The 22,052-nt window shown below is 59.0% G+C and overlaps 1 protein-coding gene across 1 annotated transcript in view; it reads left to right on the forward strand.

The window, feature by feature from the left end:
- The first annotated feature begins 821 nt into the window (after positions 1 to 821).
- EPB41L1 (erythrocyte membrane protein band 4.1 like 1) overlaps positions 822 to 22,052 on the forward strand; it is a 31,877-nt gene continuing 10,646 nt past the window's right edge. Inside the window, exons 1-13 of the mRNA XM_059827187.1 lie at positions 822 to 837; positions 1,584 to 1,748; positions 6,397 to 6,501; positions 6,578 to 6,620; positions 7,285 to 7,360; positions 7,680 to 7,898; positions 8,004 to 8,091; positions 8,417 to 8,569; positions 9,362 to 9,459; positions 9,608 to 9,783; positions 10,222 to 10,388; positions 10,953 to 10,988; positions 12,971 to 13,162. Of these exons, the coding sequence (XP_059683170.1) occupies positions 1,593 to 1,748; positions 6,397 to 6,501; positions 6,578 to 6,620; positions 7,285 to 7,360; positions 7,680 to 7,898; positions 8,004 to 8,091; positions 8,417 to 8,569; positions 9,362 to 9,459; positions 9,608 to 9,783; positions 10,222 to 10,388; positions 10,953 to 10,988; positions 12,971 to 13,162 (1,509 nt within the window). The 5' untranslated portion in view covers positions 822 to 837; positions 1,584 to 1,592. The remainder of the gene's footprint in view (positions 838 to 1,583; positions 1,749 to 6,396; positions 6,502 to 6,577; positions 6,621 to 7,284; positions 7,361 to 7,679; positions 7,899 to 8,003; positions 8,092 to 8,416; positions 8,570 to 9,361; positions 9,460 to 9,607; positions 9,784 to 10,221; positions 10,389 to 10,952; positions 10,989 to 12,970; positions 13,163 to 22,052) is intronic.

The raw sequence follows: 22,052 nt of genomic DNA on the forward strand, positions 1-22,052 counted from the left end.
GGAGGCAGGTTTTGTCCTACCGCTGCGCGGGGTCCGGCCATGCCGGCCGTGGGAACCCAGCATGCTGCTGCTGCTGGGAAGTCCAGAGGGGAAAAAAACCAGCCATCCCGGATGCAATATGTGGAGTTGTCCATGTTTGCAATTTCCTGTGTCAGTGCAGCCTTTAACTTGACTCACAGCCTGGTTTTTCCTCCCAGAATAAACCCTTCCACTCATAAAAAAACACCACTGAAGGTACCAAAGGCCCCAGGGCTGGGGGGACCAGGGGGGTATGGCCAGCCCTGCTCCCTGCTGTGAGTGCGGGGATGGGGCGTGAGCCCCGTGCCCTGACCGCGGTGGGTCCCTGCCACCACTGTCCCTCCCCACACTGCTGGCTCTTCTCCTCTGGCTCATCTGAGTATGAAATCCTGATGTCCTGTGCTGCTGCCACCAGCCCTTTGCAAAGCCACCTCCCGGTGCGGACAGGGAGGTGGGTGTCTGGCAGCGGATCCGTGCATGCAGGCAGCAGGGCGGAGAAGGGCAAGTCCCACGCCTGCCCATGCGGCCAGGACATCCCAGGCTGCTGGCTGCCCAGCCGGCATCCTCCATCCCCGTGCGCCCGGGTAACACCTCCTGTCTCTCCTTGTGGGTGGCGGTGGCAGAGCAGGGTGACCAGCGGCCATGACGACAGAGACAGGTCCCGGTTCGGAGGTGAAGAACGCGCAGGAGGAGGCTCCGCAGCAACAGCTGGAGGCAGCCGCACACGGCCCCAGTGCCGCAGCCGCCAACCCCGCCAGCCGGGACGCTGAGGCCAATGAGAAGCCTGGGACACAGTCCGATGCCCGAAATACAGAGCCGGTGAGTGGGTGACGGCCAGTGGGTGACGGCCGGGTGCCATGAGATGCAGCAGAGAGGAAGGCACAGCAGAAGAAGGGGATGTGCCGCCGCTCTCTGCTGCCCAGCGCCGCGTCCTTGCTGCAGCGCGGGGGCTGCAGGAAGCCCGGTGAGGGGAGCATCTCCCCTGTGCTGTCGGCCCCAGGGGAACATCCCAGAGGGGAGCCCCCTGCAACCAGGGCAGTGGATGGGCTGTGCCAGCTGCCTGCACAGGTCCTTGCGGGCAGGACAGGCAGAAGGAGCAGTACAGCAGCCCGAAGTGCTGACCGTGCTGGAAATGGCACTGCCGCGGCTGCCGGTCAGGGCAGGGGGAGCAAGCAGGTGGCCCCATATCCCAGGACGGAGCTGCCGCTGGCAAGGCTGGGAGCAGCGGCTGCACCCCGATGTCAACCTCGGAGCCTCCGGGGAGCTGTGCTGCTGGCAGCAGGCATGGTGCTGCCCTGGCCCTGCCTGCTGCACCAGGCAGCTGGGCAGGGAGGTTTTGGGTGCTGAATTGAGCCTGGGCTCACGGGCATCCATTTTCCAGGGACCTTGGTTGTGCTGGTGGCATGGGGTGGGGGAACTGGGCTTGGCTGTGGACTCCCACGAGGTTGTCAGCCTCTCCCCCATCAGCTGCCCTCTTCTGCCTGCTCTTGGAGGGCTTTCCCCATCTGTCTGTCCTTCCATCCTGGCAGTGGTGCTGGGTAACCCTGTGCGTTTCCCCACTCCAGGGCACAGAGATGGAGGAGAAGGACTACAGCGAGACGGACGGGCTCTCTGACAAAACAACCCCCAGCAAGACCCAGAAGTCACCCCAGAAAACCACCAAGAAAGTGAAGAGTGCCCTCTGCAGAGTGACCCTGCTCGATGCCTCCGAGTACGAATGCGAGGTGGAGGTGAGTCCCAGCTTCAGGGGGCTGCGCTGGCATCAAGGAGGGGACACGTCTCAGCCTGGGGACGCTGCCCAGTCCAGCGAGTCCCCGATGTCAGGGCTCTTCCAAGGATAGCTTTGTAGTGCCTCTCTCCTAGGGAAAAGGATCCACAGAAATAGCTGTTTAAGTTGAAATTTCAAAGTAAGGAAAACATTTGTAAAGATAGATCCTAGCAGGGAATTTCAGCCCAGTGAATCCGAATTTGGCAGCTACTCACAATAGAAAACAGCGTCTAAAAAGCAGAAGCTTAATAGGTGGGGGATAGAGCTCTGCCTGACAATACGTGCACGACACATCCATGCGCTAGCCTGTCTGCTGACACCTCAAGAGCGCAGCGTGTTGGCTGTCCTGCGTACTAAGGTGAAGGGGGTGTGTGCACGTTGGTGCGAAGAGGCTGACACACGTGGACCCCCATGGCTGCCCCAGGCGGGTTTGCGTCCATCCTCTCTGTTTTCATCTCCTCATCCCTTGTTGTCCCTCCCCAGAAAGCCGGCAGGCCAGGGACCGCACTGGGCGGTGTGTCAGAGCCTGGCAGCGTCGTGCGTGCGTGCGTGCATGTGTGCGTAAAGGTGATACACGTGCACATCCTTGTAGCTGCATCCTCGTGTGTGCAGGCAGGGCAGCGTGCCCGGGCAGGCGGTCCAGCACCCTGCTCTGGGTGTGTGGGCCACCCATTATTTGGCAGCGCTGCAAGGGTGCGGCGTGGGCGTGCACGAATGCAAGCGGGTGTGTGCCAGGGGAGCGCATTTCCCAGGTAGTGGCTGTCACTGCAGGGAGGGACAGAGGGGACTGGCGCCTGCCAGTGGCTGCCTTGGCATTGGGAGATGCTGCAGGGCTGCTTCAGCCGCTGTCAGCGTGGGGACCTCTCCCTTCTAGGACAGGCTGGGGGACACCCAGGATTAAATATCCCGGGACACTGGGATATAGAGGAGGCTGAGGTACTCAACGACTTGTGCCTCAGTCTTCACCAGCAAGTGCTCAAGGCACACCACCCAAGTGGCAGAAGGCAAAGGCAGGGACTGGGAGAATGAAGAACCGCCCACTGTAGGAGAAGTCAGGTTCAAGACCATCTAAGGAACCTGAAGGTGCACAAGTCCACGGGACCTGATGAGCTGCATCTGCAAGTCCTGAGGGAACTGGTGGATGAAGTTGCTAAGCTACTATCATCTATCATATTTGAGAAGTCGTGGCAGTCCGGTGAAGTTCCCACTGACCAGAAAACGGGAAACATAACCCCCATTTTTAAAAAGGGAGAAAAGGAAGACCCAGGGAACTACAGGCCAGTCAGTCTCACCTCTGTGCCCAGCAAGATCATAGAGCAAATCCTCCTGGAAACTATGCTAAGGCACATAGAAAACAACGAGGTGATTGGTGACAGCCAACATGGCTTCACTAAGGGCAAATCGTGCCTGACAAATCTGGTGGCCTTCTATGACGGAGTTACAGCATTGGTGGATATGGGAAGAGTGACTGACGTCATCTGCCTGGACTTGTGCAAAGCATTTGACACTGTCCCGCATGACATCCTTGTCTCTAAATTGGAGACACATGGGTTCAATGGCTGGACCACTCGGCGGATAAGGAATTGGCTGGATGGTCACACTCAAACAGTTGCCGTCAGCGGGTTGATATCCAAGTGGCGACCAGTGACAAGTGGTGTTCCTCAGGGATCGGTATTGGGCCTGGCGCTGTTTAACATCTTTATCGGCAACATGGACAGCGGGATTGAGTGCACCCTCAGCAAGTTTGCCGACGACACCAAGCTGTGTGGTGTGGTCGACACACTGGAGGGAAGGGATGCCATCCAGAGGGACCTTGACAGGCTTGAGACGTGGGCCTGTGTGAACCTCATGAGGCTCAAGGCCAAGTGCAAGGTCCTGCACGTGGGTCAGGGCAATCCCAAGCACAAATACAGGCTGGGCAGAGAATGGCTCAAGAGCAGCCCTGAGAAGAAGGACTTGAGGGTGTTGGTTGACGAGAAGCTCAACACGAGCCAGCAATGTGCGCTTGCAACCCAGAAAGTCAACCGTGGGCTGCATCAAAAGAAGCGTGACCAGCAGGTTGAGGGAGGTGATTCTCCCCCTCTACTCTGCTCTCATGAGACCCCACCTGGAGTACTGTGTCCAGCTCTGGGGTGCCCAACATCAGAAGGATGTGGACCTGTTGGAGCGAGTCCAGAGGAGGCCATGGAGATGACCAGAGGGCTGGAGCACCTCTTCTATGAAGACAGGCTGAGAGAGTTGGGGTTGTTCAGCCTGGAGAAGAGAAGGCTCTGGGGAGACCTTCTAGCAGCCTTCCAGTACCTGAAGGGGGGCTACAAGAAAGCTGGAGAGGGACTTTTTACAAGGGCATGTAGTGACAGGACAAGGGGTGATGGCTTTAAGCTGAAAGAGAGTAGATTTGGATTAGATATTAGGAAGAAATGCTTCACCATGAAGGTGGTGAGGCACTGGAACACGTTGCCCAGAGAAGTTGTGGATGCCCCAACCCTGGAAGTGTTCAAGGTCAGGTTGGATGGGGCTTTGAGCAACCTGGTCTAGTGGAAGGTGTCCCTGGCCATGGCAGGGGGGTGGGAACTGGATGGTCTTTATGGTCCCTTCTAACCCAAACCATTCTATGATTCTGTGAAATCAGGAGTTGAGGGTGGTTTTTGTGGAAAGATCCTGCGGCGCTGCTGCAGGGGCCGAGGCAGCTGGGAGGAGGAGTACTTGCCAGGAGTGCCTGTTTCTGTCCCCAGCGCTCGCTGCTGTGTCCTGCCTGCAGGTTGGGGAAGGCAGCACTGCTCTGACCTGCGGCATCGTCCTGGTGGGAGGGACACTTTTAAGGACTGGCAACTTTGCTTAAAGATGCAAAAGCGGAGGTTGTTCAGGAGCAGAAATCCCGGAGCCTTTGCCAGGGAGACCTTTGTGCTTGCTGCTGGTGAGTGGGCGGAAGGGTTTTTGTTGGCAGCAGTTCGGAGCTGGCTGCGCAGAGCGGACCTGCATCTGTATGCAGGTCCTGCCTCCCCGGGGCCTCGGCTGCACAGGACTGATGAACGTAAGGAGCGTGGCTGCCTGCTCGCTGTGGCTGCCTGGGACGAGTGAGTCCCCCGAGGCAGCCGGCAGTGGGGAGGTCTGGCCCCCTGCCCGTGGCACAAGCCACAGGGCCTTTGATCTCCGCGCTCCAGCAGCCCTGACTGTCGCTTTAGCAGTAAGATTTGTCACAATGCTGTGGAAAGATGGGTTGTCACGAAGATCAAAGCCTTCCTGAAGAAGGAAAGGAGCAGAGCACCCCAGGGACTGCGGGGCGCTCACGGGGCATGGGAGCGGCTTGCATGAGCCCCGGCAGGGTCATCCTTCCCCTGGCTCTCCCCGTAGCATTGGCCAAGGAAAACCGGCATGCAAGCAAGAAACCCAGGTTGCAGGCTCGCTGGCAGCTTCATGAGCAGAGCAATGCCCCTCGCCGGGTGTGGGTAAGGATGAGCTCTCTGCTGTTGCGGTGCAGAGGATGGGATCGACTTTTAGAGAGCTGCTGCTCTCTAAAGAAGCCACCTGGGCCATAGGGGAGAGGGTTTAGTGTAGAAAGGCTGGTGCTGCATTTCTTCTTTCTCGTAGGCCCCGGGGTAATAGTTGTGCCTTGCCTGCATGCTTGATTAAGGCTTAATTCAGTCAAAATCAAAAAGAGGAGTCAAACCGTTCAGGGTCACAGCCTGGCACGTGCCACGGGTGAGCCCCTGCCTTCAAAACCCAGGTCAGCAGGAGGGAGGAGACCCAGGAAGGGTGACTGCAGCTGCTGCAAAAGCTTTGCAGGGCAACAGGAGCCCAGGGTTGCAGCTCGGGGCAGCGAGCCGCCGGGGCTGTGCCACTTGGTGCCCTGGGCTGTTGTCCCTGGGGCGCATGGTGAAGGTGTTCCGGTAAATGGATGCCTTGGAGAGGGGAGATGGGAGCTGCCAGGCTGCAAGGCTGTAAATAGGGGAGGAACACACATGGGAGGGTTTGTTCTTCAATCTCCATGAGCGAGCCTGGGCCTCACTGCCACTGGTAATGAAAGGAAATTCAGGGGGACTCAGAGGACCAGGTAACGAGGGTGCCCTCCATCCCTGCGTGTGTCTCAGGCTCTTCGTGGCTCTCGTTTGTCATGCCTTGCTTCGGGACCCAGCTGCCACCGCCACCAGTGGGGAGGGTGTTGGGAAGGAGCTTGTCCCACAGGCAGCACTGGCCACAACGAGCTCTAGGGCACATTTGTCCCAGCTTGCTGGTTTGGAGCGGAGGTGCCTGGGCTCGCTGGACCCCTCTCTGGTTTGGCATCACTGGTGTGATGGAGGATGAGACGGGTGGGCACCAGGTCCCCCTGGTCCATGGGACCTGCTGCCTGCGCCGCACTGGCTGGGCTCAACTGTGCCCTGTCCCCACAGCTCTAGGACTGCCTGGGTGTCCCCAGAGTGGTGCTGCCGGGTGAGAGGGCTGCTCTCACAGGCAGCCCAGCACCTTTTGGTAGTTGCCTGGAGGGCCAGAGCTGCCCTGACCCTCTCCAGTGCTCCCTGCCTGCACCCAGTGGGTGCTGCCTGCGCCTGCCAGGTCTTCAGGAGCACAAGGGAGCTGGCTCACCATCAGCCTCTCCATGTCTCCGACAGAAGCACGCCCGAGGCCAGGTCCTCTTCGACATGGTATGTGAGCACCTCAACCTCCTGGAGAAGGACTACTTCGGCCTCACCTTCTGTGACTCGGACAGCCAGAAGGTGAGCAGGGGGGTCCCTCTGCAACATTCCCCTCCGTGGTGGGGGGCCCCCCTGACCTGCTGTCTCCTCGTTGCAGAACTGGCTGGACCCCTCCAAGGAGATCAAGAAGCAGATCCGCAGTAAGTGCCTGGGAAGGGTCCATACTCCCCAGCCCTGGGGCGTCCCGTGGGGCTCCTGGGTGGCTCGGCTGTGGCTGGCCTCTGGTGGGTCCCCTCCCCACATGCCCTGGAGGGGACCTTTGGCAGCTGGCCTGGGGACAGGGATGCTGTTGCTCATTCGGCTGCCTGTTACCCACCTCTCCTCTTACTCATGACAGGCATGGGGGGCAAAGGACCCCATCTATGCCACCGGAGAGCTGGCTGAGACCTGGTCCCTCTCTGGGCACCATCCCCACCCGCCCTGAGCAGGGAAGATAGGGCTTGCTGGGACAGGTCCTGGGGTGCCTTTGCCCATGATGTTGCCGTGCTGGGGCAGCAGAAGGGCTGTTGCCCAAGGTGTCACCTTCTGGGACATGTGAGGCTTTTGCTGTGACATTGGTAGTCACGCTGAGCTGATGGGTCCTGAAGCTGTGATGCTTTTCTCTGCCCAGCTGTCTGGGGAGGATTAACCAAGTTGTGCTGGTGTCCCCTTGGCTGTTATCCCGGCATCTTCTGGACCCCCCTTGTCCCTGCCCTGGGCTGTGCTTGGGGGAGTCGTGGGACCCTTAGTGGATGCCCAGATGCTCCTGCACGCCTGGGTGCAGCCAGCATGGGTGCTGCCCTTACTGCTCTCTCCCATCCCTAGGCGGGCCCTGGAACTTCGCCTTCACTGTGAAGTTTTACCCTCCGGACCCTGCCCAGCTCATGGAGGACATCACAAGGTGAGGACCACCCCTCCATGGGCACAGCGGCCGGGGCAGCTCCCAGGGGACCAGCTGGGAGCGTGTGGAGGGGCAGGGCTCGGGCAGGGCTCAGGCAGGACGTGGGCAGCCCGGGGATGTCTGGAGGCTCACTGCTCTCCACTGTGTGTGGCATGTCTAAATCATACAGAGCAGGGGCAGGAAGGTGGCTGTGGGAGGTGGCAGTCCCTGCAGAGAACAGTGCAAGGTGGGGTGCATGCTGCCGCTTCCCAGGGAGCCCCAGCTTGCTCCGGACGGCATGTGCCTCCTCCCCGCTCTCACCCTCTGCCCCCTCCTGCAGATACTACCTGTGCCTGCAGCTCCGTGCGGACATCATCACGGGGCGCCTGCCCTGCTCCTTTGTCACACATGCCTTGCTGGGCTCCTACGCCGTGCAGGCTGAGCTGGGCGACTATGATACCGAGGAGCATGTGGGCAACTATGTCAGCGAGCTCCGCTTTGCCCCCAACCAGACGCGGGAGCTGGAGGAGCGCATAATGGAGTTGCACAAGACCTACCGGTGAGCCCCAGGAGAGGACGGGCTGGTGGCAAGGAAGGCACCAGACAGCTGGCCCACAGCCAGTGGGGCGTCTGGCCACGTGTCCCCCTCTCTGTCTCCCTGCAGGGGAATGACCCCTGGGGAAGCGGAGATCCACTTCCTGGAGAATGCCAAGAAACTCTCCATGTACGGGGTGGACCTGCACCATGCCAAGGTACGGGGCCGTGGGGCTGCCAGAGTGATGGCCGGTGCCACTCCGTCCTGCCCTGCTGCCTGCACACCCCTCCCTGCCCAGCCCCTTCCTTGCACAATAAGGGTTCAACAAGGACACGGTCCTGGGCAGCCGGCTCTGGGTGGCCCTGCGTTGGACCAGAGGACCTCCAGAGATCAAACCTCAACCAGTGTGTGATTCAGTGACCTCTCTGTCAGCCGGTTCCCCGTAGCAGAGCACCAAGCAGGAGGGAGCGTGGTGCTGCTGGCCGGATTGGTTCTTACTGGGCAGCTGAGCAGTCCCCTCCTATCCCTCTCACCTCCTCCAGGACTCGGAGAGCATCGACATCATGCTGGGCGTCTGCGCCAACGGCCTCCTCATCTACAGGGACCGGCTGAGGATCAACCGTTTCGCCTGGCCCAAGATCCTCAAAATTTCCTACAAGAGGAGCAACTTCTACATCAAGATCCGCCCGGGTGAGGTGGGTGCCATGTGCCAACGCGGCCCCGGGGCACGGCAGGGTGCCTGCTCTGCTGGACTGGGTCTGCCTGGCCAGGGAGGTCCTCACCTGCCTCCAGCCTCTGCCCCAAGGGTCTCAAGTTAATGACCACGCAGGCCAAGAGGGCACATCTCCTGTGGCATATGGAGGCTTTCAGCAAGTGCTTTCTTGTTTGTGCTCTCATTTTCTCACTGGCAAAGTGACTTCAGCAGGCTGAAGACACCCCAGGCTCCTTTCCCCACCAGCCAGAGGCTGTGAGCCCACTGGTGTAGGGAGGTCACCCAGGAAGGGGGGCGTTGAGGGCCATTTTTGATGTGTCTTCCATGCTGCACAAAAAACCATCAGGAGGCTTTTTTGTTCATTTTCCAAATTTATTTTCACTCTTTTCTCTTTTATGTGCACTGAGGGGAGAATGCATTTCCACCCACGTTTTCCAGCAGGCAGGAGGGCAAGGACAGCGCATCTAAAATGGAGAGTGATGCCCTCTCACCAAAACGAGCTGTAAAAGGTTTTTGTTTCTTGAGGGATTTTATCTTGCCCTAAAAAGCCATTTACAGTTGAGGAAAGTGCTTAGTCCAAAAGTGTGGGGGCATGATCCCATCACCCACTGGGGCTTTGCATGGACCTTTCCAGCACTGCTTTGAAGACGACTTTTTCTTGCATGGTCATGGCTCCTGCCAGGGGAACCCGAGGGCCTTGGCAAGGCAGGTCCCAACCCATCATGTCCTCTAGGGCAGGATCTGTCTGTAACAGCATGTCTCTGTCTCCCCCAAGTATGAACAGTTTGAGAGCACCATTGGCTTCAAGCTGCCCAACCACCGCTCTGCCAAGCGTCTCTGGAAGGTCTGCATAGAGCATCACACCTTCTTCAGGTGAGGACACCTTCTCCAGACCTTCTCCAGGCCTCCCTTCTCGGAGGCAGACATGCTCCTGCCTCTGCCGCAGTGGGTACATGGGGAAGGCAGTGCTGGGGGGCATGGCTGGGGCTCGCTGATGGCACTCCACCTCTCTCACCCCTAGGCTGGTGTCCCCGGAGCCGCCCCCCAAGGGCTTCCTGGTGATGGGCTCCAAGTTTCGCTACAGCGGGCGGACACAGGCGCAGACACGGCAGGCCAGCGCCCTCATCGACCGCCCGGCTCCCTTCTTTGAGCGTTCCTCCAGCAAACGGTACACCATGTCTCGCAGCCTTGATGGAGGTATGCCCCAAATTGGGGAGGGGGAGGGAGATTGCTCCGCTGGTGGGAGCAAGGGGGATGCTGTTCGGCTCATCTCTGCGAGCTGTTCGGCTCATTTGGCAGGGTTACAACAGCCATCAGGCTTCCTTCTGGAGGCTGTCCCCAACTGCATCCCCATGGCAGAGGGTCTGTCCCCACCCCGAGTGATAGCTCAGACTATGCATGAGCAGGGGGACGTGGCAGGGCTGGGGTCAAGCAGCTTGGGGACGGGGCTCCCCGCGGCTCCCTGTGCCTTGGGACCCCTGCGGCTGCCAGGAAGCCCTGGGACCCCTGGGACCAGCCATCCCTGCTGCAGGGCGTTTGGGGCTCCTCGGCCCCCAGGTCTGAGCTGGCAGGGTGGGGGGGCAGGGGCTGGGGGCTGGGGTAGAGGTTGGGGGTGGCAGGGCTGGGGTGACCCAGGCTCTCCCCCACGGGCAGAGTTCTCGCGCCCAGCCTCCGTCAGCGAGAACCACGACGTCGGGGCGGAGGGTGAGAAGCGGGATGAGGACGGTGAGTTTGGCAGCAGGAGGCGGTCCGAGACAGAGGATGAGGAGGTGACCACCCCAACGAAAATCAAGGAGCTGAAGGTACAGATGGGGCAGGCAGAGGAGAGTGGAGGTGGAGGGGCAGGCTGGCTCACACCTGGAGAGGGCAGGCAGGGGACCGGGCACAGGCAGCAGGGCTGGGCTGCAGGCAGGAAGGGTCACCTCAGGGCATGGTCCCCTGCAGCCCTTTCTCCGCCAGCTGTGCCCCAGGCTGGTGGGACCCTTGGGACGTGGCTCCTGGCCTCACCGGTGGAAATGGGGCTGTCACAGAGGCTTGGCTTAACTCTGATTCCCCAGCGCCCTCCAGGTGGTCTCAAGGCTTGTCCCCAGGCAGGGCTGGACCTGAGAGCAGCCCCGCTCTGGGACAGGGACGGGGACAGGCCAGGCATACCAGTGCCCATTTGTGCCTGCCACTGCCTGGGCACAGCCCACCCACTCCCTGCCCCAGCCCCCGGGCTGGCCCAGGGACGCCCCAGCTCATTTCAGCCCCACGCTGTGAGGGGAGGGGGGGTCCGGTCCTTCTGCACCCTAGCAGCCCATCAACTTAATTGTGATGTTTGTGAGACTGACCCTGCTGGTTACTTTTAACCCTCTCTTTGCTGCCAGCCGGAGCACGAAACAACCCCCAGGCACAAGCAGGAGGTATTCTCTCTCTGGAGTATCTTAGTCCTCATCGGTGCATCATATTGTCCATCCTTTCCAAAGCAACACTGTGTGTCACCCTATTTACTGGAATACAAGATGCACCAGGGCGGGGGGGTTGGATGCTAGAGAAGCCCGATGAGCAGACAGCTGGGGATCTGCCCCAGCACGCACACAGCATCTTCTATCCCACTAAGTAAGGTAGTCCTAATCATACGTGTGAGCAAGAGCCCTCCCAAGGCGCAACGGCCAGGCCCCCATGCCGAGTCCTTGGCCCGTTGGGATGACCTGGCTTCTGCTCGTGTTACTGACTCCTCCATGTCCTCGCCTTGTGTCTCCTCTCCGTCCAGCCCTATGGCCCTAGCTCTCCTGTGGAGGCTGGTCCCATCGCTCCCGCTGGCACCCCAACCCACGCTCTGCTTTTGCCTGACCCAAACTGCCTCCGTCACCTGCCCTGCCTGGCAGCTCTGCTCTCCCGCAGCTCCCGCAGCGTGGCTCCCCGCCGCGGAGAGCTGGGCCGGAGCTCCTCACAGCGCTGTGGCTGCCATCCTGCCCCGTGGGGACAAATGGGTCCCTGAGCTGCCTTCAGTGCCCACTCGCCTGCCTGTGGGGGCAGGAACTGGCACCCAACCCCTGTGCAGAGGGCAGCTGCCTGCCTGAGAATGGGCTGTCGCAGAGAAGAGGGAGGCTGTGCCCTCCCGTGCACAAACTCCCATGTCCGCAGTGGCCTGCCATCAGGAACGATTCATCCCAGCCTAAAATCCATGGCTGGTCCCTGGGGGTTTCCCCTCCACTCGCAGTGGGACGTAGATCCTCATCGGAGCTCTCAACGGGGGCAATTGTGGCCAGGCAATGGGTTTTGCCATACTGGCACCACACAGCCCTCGCCGTCCCACTCAGCCCCGCAGGGCAGACCCCGCCGGGGCGGTGGGCATCGGTCCTGGTCCCTCCCCTGCCCGCCTCATTGCTTACCCCGCTGCATGTGCATGTGCTGCTCCCCCGGCCCCTGGCGCACTCCGAGCCCAGAGGTGGGCAAACGGCGAAGCGTTTCTCCACGGCTCAGACACGCGCGTCCACGGGGGGAGTTTTTTTCATGAGTTGCACTGAGCCTTCAGGATCTGGAAAGTTTGGTAGGGTTTTTCATGGGACTCTCTTGGGCTGTTGTTGAGGAGAAATACTGGGGAGGTACTTTAGGTGACTCCTTTCAAACCTCAAAAGAGGTTTGAGTTTGAAGCAGAAGACAGGGTTCTTGCTCTTGCTGGTTCTTGCTCTGAGCCAGTTTGCCCACCTCTGCGGCAGGACGAGGGGAGCCACCCCAGTGCCTGTACCGTCACAAAATGACGCTCTAACGCCTAAAACCCACCTTGCACTTGAGCGCTCTGAGCTGTCCTCTCTCCACAGCAGGCCATACCCCACCCCACCCCAGGCTGCCGTTGGGCCCAGGCTGGTCCGTGGCGATCCAGGCTTGGATCCATGCTGGGCACCTCTGGCCAGCCCTTGACCTCCTGCCCTTTGGCAGAAGCCCACTTGGAAGGAGCTCCGTTGGAAATGCCGGTTTCCTGCCCTGCTGGGACAGCGGCTCGGGCTCCCTTTGTGCCTGGCAACAGAGAGCAGCCGAGGAAGCTGCTGGTATTTCCAATGGGGCCCAATCCCTTGCTGATCCTAAGGGAGAGCGCACTCTCTTCCTCCAGGTGACTTAGCTTGTCCTCAGCAGGCCACGCTGGAGATGCTGAAGGGGCATGCTGTGTCCTTCACAGAGGAAAGCCTGCCACGTGCGTTTGGCCACGTACTGCCTTTTCGCTGCTCCCTGCAGCCGTCTTAGTGAGAACTGCAGGCCAGGGTGCTCTGACGCGCTGTTCATTTGGCTCTTGAGACCTTAAATTCAAGCCCAGTGTGAAGCAAACCCTCCCAGTGCCCCTGCTCATCTCTTTTGCCTTGGTTGGTGCTTTAATCATAGTTACCTTCCTCTCTCCTTCCCCAAGTTTTTAGACAAGCCAGAAGATGTTTTGCTAAAGCATCAGGCCAGCATCAATGAGCTGAAACGGACCCTGAAGGAGCCCAACAGCAAGCTGGTTCACAGGGACCGGGACAGGAGGCTGCCTTCCTCACCAGCCTCTTCCTCACCCAAGCATGAGGATGAAACACCAAAGGGAACCCCAGAAAAGGCCAGCGAGGTTTGTTCCACCGCTTCTCTTACGGAAAGGATGAGGTTGTTGTTGGTGAGGTGTTCCTCAGCTGTTGGGCTCTGGATCTCTGCCTCCTGTGCTACCCTGGGGGAGCATGGTGGAAATGACGGGGTGGGGACACGGGGTGGAGGGAGGGGGCCTTTGGCCAGGCTGTGTCTCTAAGTTTTGTAACGAGCTAACCGTTTTCACACTGCTAGTAGTGATCTCCTCTTGTGCCCAGGCACTGCGTGGGGTTGAACTTCTCTTCCTTCTCTGGGGGGCTGTGTTTTCAGGGTACCTGAGAGTTGGGCTGTGGCTCTGTTGGCCTGTGAGACACGGCTTTCCTCACCTCTCACACCAGCAGGGCTGCTGTGTGGCAGTGCCCGGTGCAGCTCTTGCCCGAGGGGTGTCCTCAGCAGAGGAGGACCAGGTGCCTGCGCAGAGGTGCCCCATGGTGCTCTCACCAGCCAGGACCTGGGTGGTGGGAGTAGGTGGAGTGGTGAGCGGTGCCGCACTGGCATCCTGCACGCACGTCCTCCCCTCCTGGCATTTTGCCTGCTGGCTTTGCGGTGGGACCGTGAGTGTGAAAGGAAGGCACCTGGGGAGCTGGAATTGGGGGTGCCAGAACACGCAGAGCCCCCGGTGCTGCGTGAGGGCCGTGGATGTGGCGCAGCTGCGTGCTCTGCGGCGCTGGGTTCCTGGTTAGCTTGGTACATGCAGCGTGTAGCAACGGCATCCCTGCTGCCAGCATGGATGCCCTCTCCCTGCCAGGGACCCTCCCTGCTTGCTCTCCCCTCCGCGGTGTTCTCCCCTCCATGGGGGCTCTGGAGCCAGTCCTGTGCCCACACCAGCGGGCATTGCTCTGGGCAGAGTGGACACCACACGTGGGGCCCGCTTTGCCCTGGCTCCCTCCTGGGAGAGTCCTGCAGAGCAAGTGAGGACGTGAGGCTGTGCTGTGAGGAGGGCATGGGCGCTGCGGGGCAGCTGGGCCAGGGACTTTCTGCCGGGGATTCACAGCGGGCACGTGCGCCTGCTGGTCCCCAGCACTGACCGGAGACCCGGGGCTGCAGGGTGGCCCAGGCAGAGGTGAGCTCACAGCCCCTCATCAAAGCACTGAGCTGGGAAGAGGAAGAGGGACTTCACCCCACATCTCTTTTACAAGCAAATATATGAAGTGTGGAGATGTAAATGGAGCATCTAGAGTGGGCATAGCTGTGACCTCTGTTCATCCATCCATCCACCCACCCATCCATCCATCTACCTACCCACCCAGCCACCATTTGTTCCTTCATTCCTTCTCATGTGCTCTCTCTCTCTGTCTCTCTCTGTCTGTCTCTCTCTCTCTTTCCCTGTGGGTGCTGGGGTTTCCGTGCTGGCACAGACGATGGAAGAGGACACCCTAGACGATTTTGCATCTGAGCACGGAGCTTCCCTAAGCATGGAGTCTTTCACGCAGAAAAGCCTTGTCTCCTCTCCTGAGGTTGTCACCATCCTCCTCTCTCCCCAACCCTTACTCTCACAGTTTGCCCCCCCCGTGGGGCCCTCCGGCCGGCCGAGGAGGCCCCTGCCCTCTGAGCAGAGCTGGCTCCCCGGGTGGGTCCCCTCTCCAGCGACAGGCATGATCCTTCGCCAGGACAGGGCTGTTGGTGAAATCTGCTCCCCTGACTGTTTCTTCTGGGCTGTGAGGCAGGGTCCTGGGAGAGACCTTCCAGTGGAGCACTGCTGTGCACCGCCGGGGCTGGCGGTGTGGGTGAGGGGGCCATGCTGGAGGCCGGTGCTGGAGGTCCCGAGGCAGTGCCGACCCTGTGGCACAGGCACTCTGCGGGTCTGTGCTCCAGGTGCAAGCAGGCAGCCAGCTACAAGCTGTCTTTAGCAATCCCTTGTGCTTTCCTTTCACTTTGGCTACAGCTACAGTTGCCCAGGCCCAGGCACCCTGAAATAGGGCGTCTCTGGAGGCATCAGAAATGTTGAACTTACGCCTGTGCAAGGCAGGGTCATGCTGCCTTCGATGTCCTCACGCAGTGCCTACGGGTGAGGAATGTGGGCTCTCGGCACCGCTTGCACGCAGGGTTTATTCTCAGGTGATGGTGGCTGTTTCCCAGGACAGCCAAGAGAAGATACCACAGAGCAGAAGAAAACTGCTCTTTGAGACTTGGTGCCGGTGTGGCTGGACACAGCCACGCGGCAGTGCGGTGCCCGGCCGTGCTGGGGTGCACGTCCTGCCTGAGTGCCCTCAGGGAAGACAGCAGAGCAGGAGCAGCGTCGGGCAGGGGGGCAGACAAGGCAGGAGCGGGGGCGAGGCTGGTCCCACTCTTGCTCCCTGTCATCTCCCTTAGTCAGTGCTGAAGTTGCCAGCGTCGGCAGGCTGTGCCCTACCAGCACAGCTGGAGCCTGAACGTGGCCTGGCTGGAGCTCGTGTGCCCAGGAGGCAGCATGGGTGTGAGTGAGGGCTTGGTCACAGCCTCGGCCTTCAACAAGGACACAGGCACCTTCCGTGAAGCTTGGGCTCTGCAGCAGCATCTCCTGGTCCACGCTGGGACCCTCTACATGCCAGTATTTAGGAGCTGGTGGACAGAAGCAGCAGAAGTGAGGTGCGCATACATCTCTTGCTTCAGAGAGTCTTCCCCGCCACCCTCCGGAGGTGCTCAGGGTGCCAGGGCTGCGCTGAGGTGCAGGTGCTGAGGTGGCCTCACTGGTGATTTCTCTCCGGGCATTAGTGGCTGAGAGTCAGCAGTTGATACATGGGAACTTGTCCTTTCCTGGCTTGTGGTCGCCGTGAGGAATTCGTGGCCCCAGGAGGGTGTTGACATGAGGACAACACATCTGCAGAGCTTGGAGCTCTCATCACGCTCAGCCAGAAAGTCCCTCAGTGCCCGTGGGCTTCAGACCCGCTGAGGTTGGGTTATCTGTCACCCCCAGCTACACATGTCTCCACCCTCCCCGCCATCCTTCGGTCTTCACTCCTGCTGGAGGACCAGAATGCTGGGCTGGGAGGTGCCGGCAGTCTTCTCAGCTTAGGGTGACCAAGCAATCCAGTGTGTTGTCTCAACATCTCGGATTCGCTCATTCTCCCCTCCTTGTCGTGAGGCTCGTGCTTTCCTCTCAGGTGAGCTGGGTCTCACTGTGGAGGAAACAAAGATGCAGGGACATTGAAGGATGCCAAAGGGTGAAGCCTCCTGCCTGCCCTGGGCTCTGCCGAGGTTATGGGCCTTGCTGGCAGGGGCAGAAGGCTGTCTCTGCTCCATGCCATCGTTTCTTTCCTTTCTACCAGTTTGCTCTCTCTTGTGATGTGTAGGCCACAATGAGAATGGCCTTCCCAAATGCTCCTGTTCCTGGAGCAGATGCGTTAGGACAGATCAGGGCTGAGAGAGAGGGAGGAAGTGTGAAAATAAATTATCCCTTGGGAGGTCAAGGTTGCTTTCTGGACAGACCCTTCCCAGCATCATCACTTCTTAGACTCAGCTCCTGCCTTGGCACACCATCTGTCCTTCCAGCTTACTGACCTCCAAAGCTCCAGAAGTTCTTCCCTGGAGGACATACCCAAGTATCCAGATACTTGCTCCAAACATCCCCGAGAGCCCTCAAGGTCTGGAGACACAAGGGCTGCCATAAGCTGTGGAACCAGAGCTGTGGCCGGAGCTGGCATTGAGCCCTCCGGAGCAGAGTTCAGATCACACCACAGAGTAGTTAGCTGTTCCTTTGGAGTAGGCTGTGCTCATCCCAACAAAGTTTGAGGAGAAGGAAGCTGCTTTGGAAATAAATCTGAAGCTTTTGGTTTTTCCTTACTGGTTAAGAGGTGCTGCCACGGATGAACACATTGTTCCAGGCTTCAGAAGACTTGTCTGAAGGCTTTTTGATCTACAACATATATCTCAAGCCTTAACTCAGAGAAGGAGCCTGAAGAAACTCATCATCTTTGTCCAGGGAAGGTCTCCTCCAAAGGACTCTGGTTTGCAGCCAGAGAAGAGGGAGGAGAGGGCTTCACTGAAGAGGTTTGTACATGTGCTCACCACCTGTCCATCCTTGCCTTGGCTGCAGAAAGGGTTCAGCAATGAGACCGCAGTGCAGGAGCAGAAGAGAAGCCACTGTACCCTCAGGAAACTAAGCAGCCTTCTGGTTGAATTGCCCATGAATGGGAAGGCTGGTGTTGAGGGAATGCCAGAGACAAACCTGGGCTTCCCGGCAGGCCCAACACAGCCACTGACTTAGTGATAATGTTGCTTTCATGGGTCAAACACAGCTTGAAAGGCCTAGGTGCAACCTGGTGCTCCCGGCAGTCACCGACTGCCTCCGTTGCGATTTCCATGGAGTACGAAGAAATAAAACCTGCACTGGAGGCAGGTGTGGAGGAAGGGACCTGGAGAGCAGATGGTGCTTGGGAGCACAGGACAAAGGGATATCGGAGAGGCTTGTGCGAATGATGCTTTAGGGAGCTGGCACGGGAAGACCTGGCTCCTCCAGCACGGGTGCCCAGGGCTGCCTGGCTGTGGCAGGGTGTAGGTGCCATGGCAGAGTCCCTGGCAAGGATCCGTCTTCCACCTGTGGAGGAGGGTACCCTTACTGCCATGTGTGTGGCATGGCTTGCAATGCACGGGTGCCATCCCACTGGCTGTCCTGACAGTGCCAGGACCCTGCAACCCACCTCTGCCTTCGGGTGGCTCGGCGTTCTCGCGGGGAGCGGTGGTGCCTCCCACCTGGGCACAGCCCTGCGGCACTCGGGGGGCGGTTTCAGGGGGCAGCCGCGTTCTTGCCAGAGCCCGGGGCAGGGGGGCAGGCGTGAGGCCTGCTGCTCGCCCAGGTGCTGCCGGGACAGGGCCTGGGGCACTGGGCCTGGGGAGCTTTGCTTTCCTTGGCACCTGGTAAAGAAGGCAGGAGCTGGGAGGTGGCATTTTTCTGCTGCGGGCTTTCACCTATTTCTGGTTCCCCTCCTTGGGGAAGCCCGTCCACTAGTAATTGGTTTTCCTCCTTTCTCTCTCTCCTCTAATCTTTTCCCTTCCCTCTCGCTCTGCTTCCCTCTGCCCACCTATTTCCCCTTATTCAATATCAGTTATTAGGTTTACATTTCGGGTGCAACTGCTCCAGACGTTCACCCTGGCACCCCTGCGTGGGGCATGGCTCACATTTTCACGGGTGATTTTTCCTAGTTTGAGCGGAGAGGGGGCAGCCAGCCCCGCTCTCACTGGGGCGGGAGTGTATGCTTGTGCTGCCGAGGGCCAGCCTTGCCCAGCCTGCAGAAGTGACGCTGGCTCTGCCCGCACGCTGCTCCCCAGGCAGCCTGTGCCATGGGCAGAGCCAGCCCCACGGCGAGCTCCGCAGGACCCTGCCTGCAGCATCGCCCTTTGCACGTGTGCTGCCTACAGTAGGATGGCTGGGGAGGCTGCTGGGCTTCCTCATCTGTGCAAACGTTTTCCTGCTGCTGTCTTCTCGTGGGTTATTCTTTTACCTTCTGTTCCAGAAGTGGTTGAATTTTAGCAGTGCTTTGTTCTTGGCGCTTGTGAACTCTTTAGTTGTTTTGCAGGACAAACACGTGAATGCACAAAGTGTACGTAGTAACAGCAATCTAGCGTCCTCCCCTGCGCAGCAGCACAGAGACGCTGTGTGGTGTATCACATACCCACTGTGTCCTTGCTGCAGGATGGTGCACAACCTTTGCTTGGTCCTTGCTGCAGTACCCGTAGCGGTCTCAGCTGCCAAGCCCGTGGTCTTATTTTACATTTCACAGGTAACCTTTTACAGGTTAGATTTTCTGAACCGCTTGGTTTCAGCATCGCTAGAAACCTCTGCTAAATAATTGCTTCTGATGAGATTTCCCTGGAGAGCTGGAAAGGAAGGATGGACTTTGGAGTGAATCTGAGCTGCAGCATCTGGTAGGAAGGGGAAAGGGCCTTTCTAATCCCTAAAGGTGGTTTCTTTTCTTGCTCATGCTCCTGGCAGTCTGACATAGTCAGACTTAGGGCATGTGGATGAAGTTGAGAGTGAAGCTATTCAAAACACAGACCGTTCCCTACAATGAAATCTCACCCTTTGCTCATGGAGATTGCTAGGGGCAGCTGAAAACAGGAGTCAGGTGGGGTGTCCCAGTTGGGTTTAATCAGCTGTGTTCCCCTGCCTCATGAGAGGTGCTCCGATGGCTGTTAATGTGTCTGTTGGGAACATTGCTCCCACTTCTGTACTTCCAGCAAAGCTGCCGACATTGCTGGTATGTCAGTGAGGCACCACCCAGAGAAAAATGTGGTCCCTGGAGAGGATAGAGGGGCTCAGTCCTCGTCATGGCATCAGTCCCCTTATTTTCAGTCCCTTCTCTCCATCAACGAGTTGCCACGCTCTTTGTATACACCTTGCCTCAACTCTTGCATGAATAATAATAGTTTAGTTGGCCCTGTCCGAGGCAGATCAGCTTTCTGTTACTCATGACAGCAGTCATCAGCAGTTAGGTAAAGTATGTTTGATGCTAACTCTTCTTGCTCCAATTGCAATGCAGGGCTCGGAGCATTGGGTATTTATAGAGAGAGAAACTCCTAGGCTGGAAGTGGTAGCTCTAAAGAAAACTCTGGGAGTCAAGAAAGAAGAAGCACATGCAGGTGCCTCAGAGGTGAAAATGAGTGCGAGCATATCGGAAGTGGAGATGGCGGTAGGGAAAGCCAAGGAAGTGGCAGGCCAGGAAGAGCCAGCAGATGCGGCCTTGGATACCCGGATGAGAGCAAAAATGATCGCTAGTCCAGAGGATTTTGAGTCTGTCTGGGAGGATGAGATCTATGAGAAGGAAACCAGGGGGGAGCCCAGCCAGGAGGCAGAGCCCCTGCCAGCTGAGAGCGCAGAGGAGCCCCAAGAGCAGGGCGAAGAAGCAACCACCAGAGAGCCAGGTCTGCCCAAGCCATGCCAGCAGCCTGAAGAGAGGCAAAGGGCCAAGGTTTTGGAGCCAGAGCCTCCCCAGGGAGAGAGCGAGGTGGTCTCCAAGGAGCATGCTTCTGCAGCCTCCAGGAAGCAGGAGGCCAGAGTGCCGGCCACAGCCACAGAGCTCATTAAAATTAAAGTGAAGGCTAGTGACGACAACTCGGAGACTTCTGCGACCCAGAGGATCATCTACTTAGGAGATCCAGAAGGAGAGGAGAAGGACAGTAAAACACACCTGCTCTCAGAGACTGGTGGACGGCTTGGCTTGGAGGAGAGACCAGAAGCCACTGTGAACACATCCAGGGAGGGATCTGGGCATGTGGCACCTGCGGCAGAAGGGTTCCAACCCCCTTCCTCAGCAAGTCAGCAACACAGGGCAGTGTCCGGAAAACCTGCTGAAGCACCGGAGCAGCCCAGGACAGGTAGCGATGGGACCAGCCCAGCGGGACGTCCCACCTCGGGGCGGGAGGAAGGGCTGCCCCTACAGCAAGAGAAAGCATCTGCTGGGCTGACAGGCTGCAAAGCACCCAAGGGAGGGGAAGCCCTGCCGTGTTCCCGGGAGGTGGGACCAGAGGAGATGGATCTGCAAAGCCCAGTGGGAGGCTTGAATCCCTGTGGCCTGGCAGGGGACGGCCGCAGGGCTGAGGAGCACAGAGGGAGCACAATACAGAGCCTGGACATCGGCACAGCGGTGGAGGGGCTCTCAGGAAGGATTGGAGCAGATGGCGACAAGGAGGAAAGTGCCGGGGTGGTTCTTCAGATGGAAGAGATAGAGACCAAGTCGCCTCCATCAGCTGTGCCTCAGCAGGGCCACCCTCACACCACCACGGGGTCGGAGGGGGATAAAAGCAGCACTCCTGCCCCTACGCCCGGTCCCCAGCAATTCAGCTCTGCCCCTGCAGAGCGAGCCCCAGGCACTGAGCCTGAGGGCAGAGACCTGTCTGAGGGCACCAGCCCTGTAAGAGGTGTGGGCATACCCAAGGATGTGAACCCCTCAGCGGAGGTGGCATGCATGGAGGTGAGCCCTGTGGTAGGCAAAGGAGCACCCAAGGACATGAGCCCTATAGCAGAGGTGACAATACCCAGAGGCACCAATCCTGAATCTGAAGAACAACCTCAAGACATGAGCTTTGCTACATGGAAACCACACCAAGCTGTAAGTCCTGTGTCAGGAGGACCACCCCAAAACACAGATGCTGCAGCAGAGCCGATCCAGGTCAGAGACCCAGCCACAGGGCAGGCGGCCCAGGGCACGGACCCTGTCACAGTGAGGGCAACCCAGAGCAAAGTCCCTGCCACAGAAGAGCCGCTCCAGGAGGAGAAGCCTGTGATAAAAGAGCTCTCCCAGGACATAGGGCCCACATCAGGGAAGCTGACCAGAGATGAGGGCTTTGGGATGGAAGAAGTGTCCCATGACAAAAGCCCTTGCATGGAAGAGCTGCCTCCCAAGGCAGAAGAACCAGAACAACAGACTGAGGCCATAATAAGAGACCTGCCCCAAGAGGGTCCTGTGCCTGGAGGGCTGCTCCACATTGCAGATCCCAAAGCACAAGAGCCGCCCTGGGACTTGGACTTCAATGTGGGACAAGATCTGCAGGGCAGGAGCCCTACAGTAGGAGAAACCACCAGGGACAGTGACCTTGCTCCGGGGCAGCCACCGCAGGATAAATCTCCTCCCAAAGAAGCTGCTGATGTCCCACGCTCCCATGCCCCTCTATCAGGATTGTGTCAAGGAAGCAAGACGTACCGGCTCTCTACCTTGATCTATGAAGGTGGGGGAGAGCTGCAAGTGAGCAGTGGGACACATCAAATAGAGTCTGGGTTGTTGATGTGTGTGGCTGGGAGGACAGGAGCTCTGTCTCAGGAGCATGGGGATGTCAGTGTGGCCCCAGGTAGCTGGCAGGACAGCGAGAGCTACGGGAAAACCTCAGTGGCCTCTAAGATAAAGATGTTCGAGCAAAGCGAGGCAGAGCGAAGAGCAGCCCAGGAGGGACAAGAGCGTGTG

The sequence above is a fragment of the Gavia stellata genome, chromosome 20 (assembly GCF_030936135.1).
Source record: "Gavia stellata isolate bGavSte3 chromosome 20, bGavSte3.hap2, whole genome shotgun sequence".
NCBI lineage: Eukaryota > Metazoa > Chordata > Aves > Gaviiformes > Gaviidae > Gavia > Gavia stellata.